Below are 11878 nucleotides of genomic sequence, written 5' to 3'. Positions count from 1 at the left end.
TCATAACCATTTTTATAATACTACAGAAGACTCTAAAACTCTACATATATCTTTCTTAATGGACCTATTGAAACGTCATGTAACATGCAGTACACTAGATGCGCGCGCACTCGAACTTTAAAAAATAATAGATATTTACTTACAATTACAATACGTTAAGACTTTATCGACAGACGCGCTATCAGAATTATTGCGTCATTCTATCTTTGTATTATATCTAATATGCAATAAACATAGGGCGAGATGCAATGGCGCAGATATAGCGCTCTTTTGTACCGCAACTAACTCTACAGATTTACATCGAAGTATCACTCAAAATCGAAGATGATAAGAAGCCCTGATTAAAAATCACTATATTCTACTATTTGATTTGTCTTTGTGTATGTGGCAATCTTTACTGAGTTCAGCAAGAAAAGAAAATCGGTCTTTGCATAAGAAAAGTAAAGAGTGCAAAGTGGTCATAGCGGTTTGTGTTAAATTGGCGGGATACTTGCTAACATCCAATGGCTGTAAAGTAAGATGGCTTTCTGATACGAGATATGCGCAAAACAGACAAGTTTTTGTCCGTTTCATTTTTTATTGAACTTAGTGTAGTTTTCAGGCGTCTATTTGCTTTGATTTCTGTATATGTCACAGAAAAACCTGAGAACAGCCAACCCATGAAACTTTTTTCCGACATACTCGCAATTGCTGCTTTCAACATTACATATCTATAAAAATAGATGTATGAAAAACTTACAAAGCAACAATCACTTTCAATCGTAGACAGTACAAATGTAATCCTCTTTGAGTCTGTGCTGCAATCACTTTTAAATAGTTTCAAAATTTGTTTATAGTTTATTCAATGTAGTTGTTTCAAAAAAACAAATATTGAACTGACTATCTCAAATAAAACATCTCGTATATGAACGTTTTCGCATATTGAACAGTGAAAATTTACATTTCAAAAGTCATATTTTTATCACTAACCGTATTTCTATCAGTAGAGATACCTTTCGTAGACCGCGAATTCAATAGAACGCGATTTACAAATTATAATGGAGACTAAGTACTTCGTTTCTTCAGTATGCGTGCTTATACGAGCTTTGTATATCGCGATTTATAAAACGCGGCATTTCTGAAACAGAATATCGCCGAACTACAAAAGCTATCTTTATACAGTAGCGTAGTAAGAAAAGACAGCTACCGATGCGGATCTATATTTTTTTATTCTTTATAAGATTACTTTGATAATAATTTAAATAACTGCCAAAAAATTGTTTCAATCTTGNAAAAATTAATAAATAATTTAGTTTACATTTTACTTTTTTTTAAATAAAAAATTGTTTATGAAACTAAAAACAAAGTACTGACTTGATCGTAAATTATTTGGCTAATTATTTGCACAGTTGTCTGTGTTACAAACTGTAAATACAACAGTATAAACGACTCGTACGTTTGTGTGCTACGTAATTATTTCGAAGGAAAAGCGCATTACTAATAAGCAAAAAAAGACAAAGCAAGTTTTTCGTTCTACATCAATACNTCTAGTAATTTTTGATAAACGAGAAACGCCGAATTTATTGAAAAAACATTTTGTGTCTATTACGTAAGTTGGAGAAGTAAAAATAAATGATATTTTTGTATTACATTAAACAACGATCGAACTTTAAGCATTAAAACTGCGGTTTTATATTGCTCCACTGAGCCTTTGTTAAGAAAGCTATCGAGGCGTACCGCTTTCTTCGCACTATTCTTAATACGGCAATGCCTCAATATGTATCTACATGACATACGCTCTAAGTAAGATGTTTTTCACAATACAGATGTTTTCATCGTGATGTATATTTACTTCACGGAAACGACTGTCCTGTAGTTATCGAGTATCTTTCAAACAGGCAAGATCGCAGATATCTTTCGACACCTCGTTTTTGTAACCGTATATAATGATGATTCTTGTGTGCCAATTTTCATATTTTAATTGATAGGATTATTGTCTTAAATATGGTAAGTCACAATAAAANCTTGTACATTATTTGTTAAATATTAATATTTGTTGTCAAATGTATCTTCTATCTTTCAATACACGCTACCAAAATATGAGATCCGTTTTTTGTTCTTTATATATAAAAAATATATATCTACTTGATTGTCTTACTTATTATACGAATCATAATATTTGTCACTCTACTTTGTACATCAATATTACATGAATATTCCTACGTTTTAAATTCTTTTTTGCACTGATGTAATTTGCAATGTGTGACATATTATATTAATAAACCGCGCTTAACAAATGTGAACAGTTTAATGTAGAATATAACTTTGTTCGTTGAAATGATATTTTGTCATAAACGTTTCACAACCTTTGGACTCGTCTTTCTTCAATCGTTCTTCTATATATCAAATAAATGAATCCATGACAATCATGACAAATAATATGTGAGTGTATGTGTATACGTGTATGTGCACGTGACAAACAAAAACATCGAAGCGAGGGGATAAACATACTAATAATAACGGTCATACACATCTGTTGGTGGCAATAATATTTGAAAAAACAATTTATGACCGCGTTTAGCAAAACAAACGTTAAGTTGTTGTCTTGTCAATATTCGACGTTGAGTAATTAGTTCTAAAAGTAAGAGCCAATTCTATTTGATTACTACAGAGTAGCTTGTTTTGCTAAACGCAACCATTTATTCTAAACAATTTAAATCCGTTGTTGCGATTTTATTTGCATATTTGTTGTTTAACAACCAATTTACTTTTATAGATGCACATTACGCAAATGCTTACATTCTGTGGTACTTTGTACTTAATATTTCTAACCGGAATTGCTTCTTCCATGAATGAGACTTTATCTGAAGAATTGCAATGCATAAAACCGATATCTTATAAAATGAAGATTTTTCCGCTAATACAAAATAACTCTCTTAACATTGAAACTCGCGTCAAAATAAACGTTAGCTGTTTACAGTCACCTATAAAATTAAAGTTCGGACGTTATTGTGATGCACCGGAAATTAATGGTTTTAGTAATAATAAATTAAGACGCGATAATCTTACTTCTTTGGTTTGGACAACTTCGGTGTCATTTTTTACGAAAGATCAATTTAAAATTTTACTTATTAGAGTTTTTCAAGTGAATCGCAAACTTTTGGAGTTATCACCTCGAATAACATATCTAAAAACCGGAATATATTGGATAAATGCGGTATATAATTGTAGTTTAGACAAAGTTGCAACGGTTTTTTCATATGTCCAGCAATCTGAAGAAACACAGTAAGTTACTACTAAGTTGTGAAGAAGTGATTAGTATTACGTTTATCCTGTTGAAGAATGATTTATATATATTACTAGTGAAATAATACTTTATATCTAGCACTCATGTTTTTACTATTCAGATATTTGATTTTGCCGCGTATTCCCAATGAATGGATATTTCCATTATGGAAAAACCCAGCAATTAAGGCCACATTTCGTATTCGAATTTATCACACCAACGATGAAAAAGCCTTTTCACATATGGCTGGTGATACAAAAATTGAAAAAAATACGTCCTGTACATACTTTCCCTCTACTTCTGTAATGTCTACTCATTTAGTAGCAATAGCAGTCGTACCTTCTACCGTAGCCACTTCCTTTTATTTTTTTAAAAAAAACATTATAATAAACAGAGTACAGATGAACAGTAAATTGTCATATGCACAATCTCTGATTACAACTATCAAGCATCATGTTATGAACACTTGGAAAGATGTATTATGGTCACGTGTGATTTATGCAGCACTACCAATAAATTCTAGCCATTACGAAAGTGTAATAACTAAAAATCATGTTTTCTTCAAGTAAGATACTACTCAAGACAATAAAACGAGTTTATGAACAAATGTACTTAAACTGACACGATAGCACTAACACCAATGTTTTTCAGTGAAGCTGAAATTACATACGATGAAGAAATAGACTCACTTGCACAAAAAAAAACAGTAACATGTTTAGTAGCACGTAACGTAATACAAGAAATGTTTAGTGATTGGTTACCTTCATTAAAGCAGTCTGATTCTTGGTTTATGGGAGGTTTTTCAACATTTTATGGAGTGTATATTATCGATCAGGTAATTCATATTATTATCATAGTCGTTTACACTTGTAACTTAAAAGGTTTGTTACACACAAATATTATTTATAATAAACTTTTTTCTACTAATATATATTTACACTAATGTATTATTTCTGTGTAACACTGTTGTAATATTACTCTTTACATTTTTATTAAGATCCAAAATTAGTATCAGCACATAGGTATGTATTAGATTCTATGTATACATATGTATATGTATATATTTATGAGTATATACAGTATCGTCACTTTCTACATTTACCCCATAACTTCAAACCCCAAATTTATTTATATTAGAAAACAGCAGGTCAACAGTTTAACACTTTATGTTTTTCTGAATAAAAAAGCTTTTTTTTCGATTTTACCTTATGAATATTTTACTTAGAAATATATTTTTTTATTATTTGTTTATCATAACAACGTCAATTTTGAGTATCACTATACAATAAACTATAAATATATGTGTGAGTCTCAAATAGACACAAGATGAAACGGATACGGCAAAATGTGTAAATTAGACACAGACTCAATCGCACACGACAAGATACGGACACGAAACTGAGACAATCGGACACAGTTACAATTGGACACAAGTTAAGACGGACACAAGACATTCTCAATCAGACACACGACGCTTGTAGTGACATATTATATTGGCAAACATTGACAAGCCACGTAACTAAAACTAAAGCAAGACTTCATATAGGTTTTAACTTTCCACGCAAATCGAAAAGAAAGTGCAGGCCGCCTTTGACTACACGTTTAAAGCACAAACAAAAAAAACATAAGAAAAGTAATCTTGTTTTAATACTAATGTGTCCGATTGAGACTATTGTGTGTCCGTTTCATCTCGTGTTTGTTTCAACTTGTGTCTGATTGAAACTGCATCCGTTTGCGACTGTGTTCGATTTATACATCTTGCTTTGCCTGTTTCATTTTCGAGTTTATCTGAAACACACCCGTCTGTGACCCTTATATAAATATACATAGAGAGTGTCGATATATACACATTTTTGCATATAGAAACATATAGGAGTAATATTTGTAAAATATGTATGTACAGAACACAAAACCAATATAACGTCTGTGTTAAATATTACAAATTGTTTTTAAAAATGTTTACTATTTTGTTATATATATAGTTAGTCTATATGCTCCTATAAAGTTTTTGTATTTTACTTTATGCTAAAACATGTGTCGTACTGATAATACGCTGCTTTTATAATATAAAATTTGTTACTAACAGATGTCATAGATTCAGCTTTTTTCAAAACTGTATTGGTCATTCTGTATTATTACATAAAACTGTATTGTATGTGCGTACAATAGCTGAGTTAAGTAAATAGTATTTGTATAATAATGAAAACTATTGTAGATGTGTGGTCACTCTTTACTGAAGTCTCTAATAGTCCAAACACGACGAGAAACTCTTGATTTTATAGAAGCATATACTACACATAATATTCCAGTTAAAGAAATATCACCGTTCATATCTCCAAGCTCGATTTTTATCGAATTGTGGCGAAAAAGTGGTAAGAGAATCACATTTATTAAGTACATTTTCACTTCTTTTACATTTTACATATAACTTGCCAAATTCAGCTGTCGATTTTAGCCTTTTTTATGTGTGTGATAAAAGTTTAATCGAAGATTTTTTATTCAAAACGGATGCCTACTGTAATGTACTAATTTGGTCACTTTTTGTTATTTGTACAAACAAACAAACAAAAAAAGATTTAAATATATTTTTTATCGTTTGTCGAAGAAATATATAAACCAAAAAATACAAACCACACAGTTTTAGGATTAACCTGTTACTATTTTGTATGCATGTGTTAGATCACGTAGATCGTAGAAAATAACTACTAAAATATTCTAAACAAATAAAAAAATAACCAACACAAATAGTATACCGTTTTTTTATTTAATATATGCACATTCACAATAGTAGTCTATGTAGATTTTGAGTGAATTGCGTACATTATCTTCATGAATTAATGGCTGTAAATTTTCATAAAAATTTACAGCCATTAATATAGATAAATTTTTAAGTATAAACTTAAACTTATTATACCATCGGAATTATTTTGTAGCACTCAGTATATTTTACATGGTCACTGACATTGACAAACATGTTCTATACAACTCCATGTTTAGAGAAGCCATAAACATACATCATAACACGTGAGTATATAAATTATGATAATTTGTGCAAACTTTATACTTGTGTAATTCATAGTATACGGTATCGTCAAAACGTAAGGAAAATATTATCTACTTTTTGAAAACTTTAGTACCTTTTATCAACACTTTTGTATTACTCTCGTTTGCTATTAGTTCATCAAGTGATACATATACTACGCAGTCAAATGTGGCTATTTTATGGAGCAAATTACTATCTGATATGTCTACGCACAAAAATATGTTTTTCATGAGAACTTTAACAACTGTGATAACTTCTTGGACACACGTTGGTTATCCTATAGTACAAGTAAACCGACACAATAATACACGAACTCTTGAAATAGCGATTAAAGATTGTTTTCTAAGTACTATGGAAAATTCTTGTGTAAGCATGTGGTGGATACCTGTGAACTATATAATAATACCACAGTCTAATATCAAGTCTCAATCGTACTTACAACCAGACGAAAACAGTATTATAGTTCTGAATATTGAAGAAGATGATTCTATCATTTTTATAGATGTACCTGGTAATATTTTCACACACATAGATTATTTAATTTTGCCTTTTATTTTTACATACTACCTTTTAAATTTCCGTCAATGTATTATATTCACTGTTGTTTGGTTTATTGTTTTATTTTTCTTTCTTTGTTTTTTCAATATTCTCACTGTTTTCTTTTGTCACTCTTACTAACACTTAATTGTTGTAGGATATCGCGTCAACTACGATCGTAAATCTTGGGAAAATATTGCTCTCTTCTTGAAAACTACAACATTTAATATGTTAAATTTATCTGACGTCACGTTAGCTCAAATTCTCGACGATGCTTTTTATTTTTTAGTACAAAATACAGCTTATAATGAAAATTTTGATTTAAATAGTACTGATAACTTAGACATATTTTTTGATATTGTAGACAGTGTATTTCACGTGAACAATTCCTACATTGCTTGGTATCCTGTATTTACTGCTTTTGAGTACTTATCAAAAATTTTCCCGTTTCCAGAAAGTACATACATCAAGGTAAATAGTACTTAATTTGTAAAACAATTACATGCTAAAAAAAGATAAAATTAAATGATACCTGAGTTTCTTAAATTATATTCTTGTAATATAATCTACCGAACTTTGTTACATTAGTTTGTACTTTTGCAATCGATACACAAAAAATTTTGTATAAAAGATTATAAATAAACAAATTGTCTTAAAAATTAAAATCCAAATCAAAAAGAGACACTAGATAAAAAGATAAATTATATTTCTTAGATAAAGTGTTTATTGATAAATATGACAATAAATATGTTGTAAAAAAATCTGTTATACATTAAACAAATAGTAAATATTAATTATTATGTGTATCTGGCTTTTTTAAAAATGTATAAGTTTAAGATAAAAAAGAAGAAACATTTACGTGTACATAAGCGTTTAATAGAAACATTGAAATATGAAATGTATTAGATATAACAACTAACTAATTCAAAACTTGATTTTTCAAAAATATAGTTTAAACATTTATTAAATAACCTTACGTGTAAACATTATATCATAAAAGAAACTTATATATTTTGATTTTTTAGTATAGAATTTTGGCTGTATTGAATAAGTTTCTTGAGGATTCGTCGCATACACCTTCTTCCGAAAATAATGTCACTAATCAGTTATATTTCGAAGTTTTAAAATGGACGTGTATTCTTGATGGTTTAAAATGCAAAGATATTGTTATGGCTGAATTCAAGTGGCATGTACAAGATCTTGACAAACACAAGTACGTTACTTTAGTGACTCAAGAACAAAATGATTTTGTTATGGACGTTATTTGGTTGTAGTTACGTTGATTTACGTATATCCGTCTATCACATGAATTTTGATATGTTGTTGTTATTATTATTATTATGATTATTATTATTATTTTTATTATTATAAAAAACACAATATCATGTTAGTAGATTTTTGGTTAAGTAAAGTTATATGTACATATTGTTTCTTTGCAGACTCTTGCCAAGTTGGCAGAAATGGATATTTTGCCAGACTGTAATAGTAGAAAATTCTTATTATACATTTACTGTATGGATTACACTTATGCACATGTACAAAGAACAGTCAAAAGTAGAAGAACTGTTCAAAGTCGTACTTTGTTCTAGACATACCACCAATTTTTTACTAACTCTCTCTTCCCTTTTAAATTATTCACTACCATTAAATGGATATAATTTCACTATAAAAGAAAGTGATAGGATTACTTTTCTTTATAATACGATTGCAAAGCATATACAAAGTGTTGAATCGCTTACATCTTTACTACACGTAATAGAAAGTATAAAAGAAAGAAGGTAAACAGAAGTAATCTTTGTATATAGATCTTTGCATGATTGCACAATAATTGTTCTACATAGTTTATATATTTATATTAAATATACTTATTTTACATACATTTTTGTAGTGTATCATATTAGAGTATATTTTATGTAGTATAATAATAAATAAATTCTACGTATTACTTGTTTGTTACATGTTTTGATAGAAACATTAACATAGCTGCAATAGTGACCTGTATTATTAATCACGTATATTCAGATGAAATCCTGGCAAAAGTACGTATATTAATAAATTTACGAATAAACTACTTATTTGCTTTAGCTATATGTGTAATTCATAACTTTTAGTTTTTATTTATGTAATGTTTTTATATGCGTACGTATGGTAAAATCATGAAGTAGTCACCACATCTTTACTTACTTTTGATATATTCAGAAATAACATTACTATGTAATATTGAGTGTTTTTATACATTGCACACACATGCGTCACATTCAATGATAACAACACAAAGTATTTTCAGGTTACCGATGAGAATCTCTTCCAAAAGCTGATGAATTTACATCGCACGGTAAATATTTTTCCTAATTTATACAATATTTAAGATATTATATAAATATTTTTTTTCGTAATTGTGCGGTAGGTTTTCTGTTTGTACAAATTTGAAATATTGATTGCGTATAAACTGTTAATTTGTTTTATTTTTTTTTAATACATTTTATTTTGTTTATCAAACTAATGCATACAAAAGTATGTTTTAAGTATATTTTGTAATTTGTTTTAGCCATCGTTTGTTATCGATGCCATTGAAAAAAAAGTTATTACTCGTCGCAATTTTCTAGGTGACATAAGATATAACCTTCGTCAAAAACCCCATGATGCAATTTACAGATATTTAGTTCACGTATATTTTTTTTTTACATAATGTGCTTTGTTATTTAAGTGTATAAAATCTACCATTTACTAGTGTTGTTCAATACTTATATCACTTTTGATTACTGAGTAGTTCTATTTTATGACAACAAAAACTAAATATAACTTATACTTAAAATTGGTACTACATATTACAAATTTTAGTATAGTTACTAACGTGCGCCAGTTGTTCATAAAATAAATCCCAATCCTCAGTAAGATATAATAATTAATAATAGGTTGGTTGGCTAAATTTTGTTTGTATATTTAAATTATAGCACTATTCTGCACCTAAATGAATAAATTAAATACACGCTATGTAAAAGAATACAATAAATATTTATAAACAATTATGAGATTAAGAAAACTTCTATATCGTTTATACTAGTATGTGACGAAATATATATATATTAATCAATACTGCAATAAACCAGAAAATGGTAAATGTTACGTTAATTATAATCTATTATCTTAATTGTATTAAAAAGTTATTTGTTACAAACTCTTAATTTTTAATAAAGAGAGCATTTGCAAGTACATTCTCTTGTAACTGTCTAACATCATTTGATTGAAAAGAATCAAGAAATGACAACCGTAAGTACAAACAAAATATGTACGTACGCATAACCACATATCATATGTATTAGGCTAATATTACACTTGTCGTGCCACAAAGATTTCAAGTATATTGATTGGCTATCAAATAAAGTTCTTTATAAAACTTTATCTAATAGCTAATCAACATATTTCAAATCTTTGTTGTACGACAAATGTAATATTGGCCTTAGATTATGTTTATCGTTTTCGTACTATGTTGTGTTGCTTGCATAGGTATACGAATTGAATTTACTTTTTGGCAAATAATAGATTGTCTACGATCAAACAAAACTTTTGGAAACTATTATCCACTATTCTAGAATTTTATTGATAAGAAAATAGTTGCTCGCAAGAATTTGAATCTGTGCTTATCATGGTAAGTGTTTTCTTTTTCTGTGTTTTATCTTTTTTTTTATCAATTTCTCTTTTTATAATTAGTTTTATAATTTCAAACTTACAGTATATAGACATTGTCAAAATATTTTCAAGGACGATTTGGTGCCTTTCATAGACTTGTTTGACAAAGAAAGCATGAAAGTTGAAGTTTGTAAAACAGTCATAGAAGGAATGAGTACGCAGAGTGAACCTATTGCGGACCCGATTATCATAAATGCTCAGATGTTTATTGCAAGNATAATGCATGATTTTATTAGATATGTCAATTCATTTGCGTTATAATAATTTGTCCAATAATAGTTTATTCTGATTTATTTCTGGTAAAACCAAATAAAGATACGCAACGCACAGTGCTTTGATTGTCAAAGTATATATGATGATATGATATACAATGTGACACTCTTATACAATGTCCTATACAATATCAATTATGGTTTTCAAGTCTTACTTTATGTCAGAATAGTAGGAATATTCTCTATTACAGAAATTATAATTCACTTATTTATCTTCTATATTTACAAATAATCACTTATATATGTTCGTGTAAATAGATTATTAGCAGTTGATACTAAAAAGATAGTACATGGCCATCACACGAGGAAAACGTAGACATTTATGCGCGCCTGTGCTGCACCATTCTGTTTTATTGCTATATCTTTGATAACTTTTGTCCATACGCGCCTTCAATTATATTTACTATTTGGACAAGTCGCTCTTTTAAATGAATGACTACGTCAAGGTGAGCCACAAATTAGTTCCTTTATCGTTTATTCTTTTTTTTATTGTATAAATTCATCACTTTATGTATTCAAATGGGCATTTTTCAGTTGATAGGCCGCTGTTTCAAGGCCGCTTTAATAAGTTTAGTGCCGGAGATGCCAAAAACCATTGATATTGGAAGACCAAACAGTTCGCAACCATATCTGTCTGCTTTCATGCTTGTCGAGTTTCTCATCAACATTGTTAGTAGTTCCAGTATGTGTGCATTATATATATACCTTACACATTTCGATTGCACACAATTGTAAGATTGATATATTATTTTAGGATAATCCCCCCCCCCAGAATACGGTATTTTGTGTTTAATTAATGAGAAGCTTGCTGAATGCGGTTCAACGTTGTTTCGAAGAGAACACACTTTGATCAAGTCATATTTATCTTTGTGGCACGACAAGTGTAATACTAGCCTAATACATATGATATGTGGTTATGCGTACGTACATATTTTATTTGTACTTACGGTTGTCATTTCTTGATTCTTTTCAATCAAATGATGTTCGCAATTGCTCTCGTTGCGCTCTTTCTCTTTCTCTCTCTCCCTCTCTCTTTCTCTCACTCTCTCTCTCTCTCTCTCTCTCTCTCTC

The 11878-nt window shown here is 29.2% G+C and overlaps 1 protein-coding gene across 4 annotated transcripts; it reads left to right on the top strand.

Moving 5' to 3' along the window:
* The first annotated feature begins 1359 nt into the window (after window positions 1–1359).
* Window positions 1360–9813, top strand: LOC109861440 (glutamyl aminopeptidase-like). Of its 4 annotated transcripts, none has more exons than XM_020441087.1 (13): window positions 1360–1986; window positions 2756–3264; window positions 3387–3830; window positions 3917–4100; window positions 5481–5637; window positions 6199–6289; window positions 6443–6819; window positions 7210–7316; window positions 7871–8058; window positions 8285–8623; window positions 8815–8884; window positions 9133–9180; window positions 9394–9813. In XM_020441087.1, exons 1-13 carry the CDS (start codon window positions 1984–1986, stop codon window positions 9532–9534), a joined length of 2658 nt encoding a protein of 885 aa, XP_020296676.1. In that variant the 5' UTR covers window positions 1360–1983; the 3' UTR covers window positions 9535–9813. The 4 variants fall into 4 exon arrangements, with proteins under 4 accessions (XP_020296676.1, XP_020296675.1, XP_020296678.1 ...); XM_020441086.1 differs by having other exon boundaries at window positions 7003–7316; XM_020441089.1 differs by lacking the exon at window positions 2756–3264 and having other exon boundaries at window positions 3660–3830; window positions 7003–7316.
* Window positions 9814–11878: the final 2065 nt, after the last annotated feature.

Source organism: Pseudomyrmex gracilis, unplaced genomic scaffold, assembly GCF_002006095.1.
Source record: "Pseudomyrmex gracilis isolate BER0280 unplaced genomic scaffold, ASM200609v1 scaffold_763, whole genome shotgun sequence".
Taxonomy (NCBI): domain Eukaryota; kingdom Metazoa; phylum Arthropoda; class Insecta; order Hymenoptera; family Formicidae; genus Pseudomyrmex; species Pseudomyrmex gracilis.
This window is presented reverse-complemented; position numbering and strand designations above follow the sequence as displayed.

Excerpts from the sequence above, each read along its gene's own strand:
- LOC109861440 (XM_020441086.1), top strand. Across the intron at positions 6,820-7,002 it reads CATTTTTATAGATGTACCTG|GATATCGCGTCAACTACGAT; the intron begins GTAATATTTTCA and ends TAATTGTTGTAG. Across the intron at positions 9,181-9,393 it reads TGATGAATTTACATCGCACG|CCATCGTTTGTTATCGATGC; the intron begins GTAAATATTTTT and ends AATTTGTTTTAG.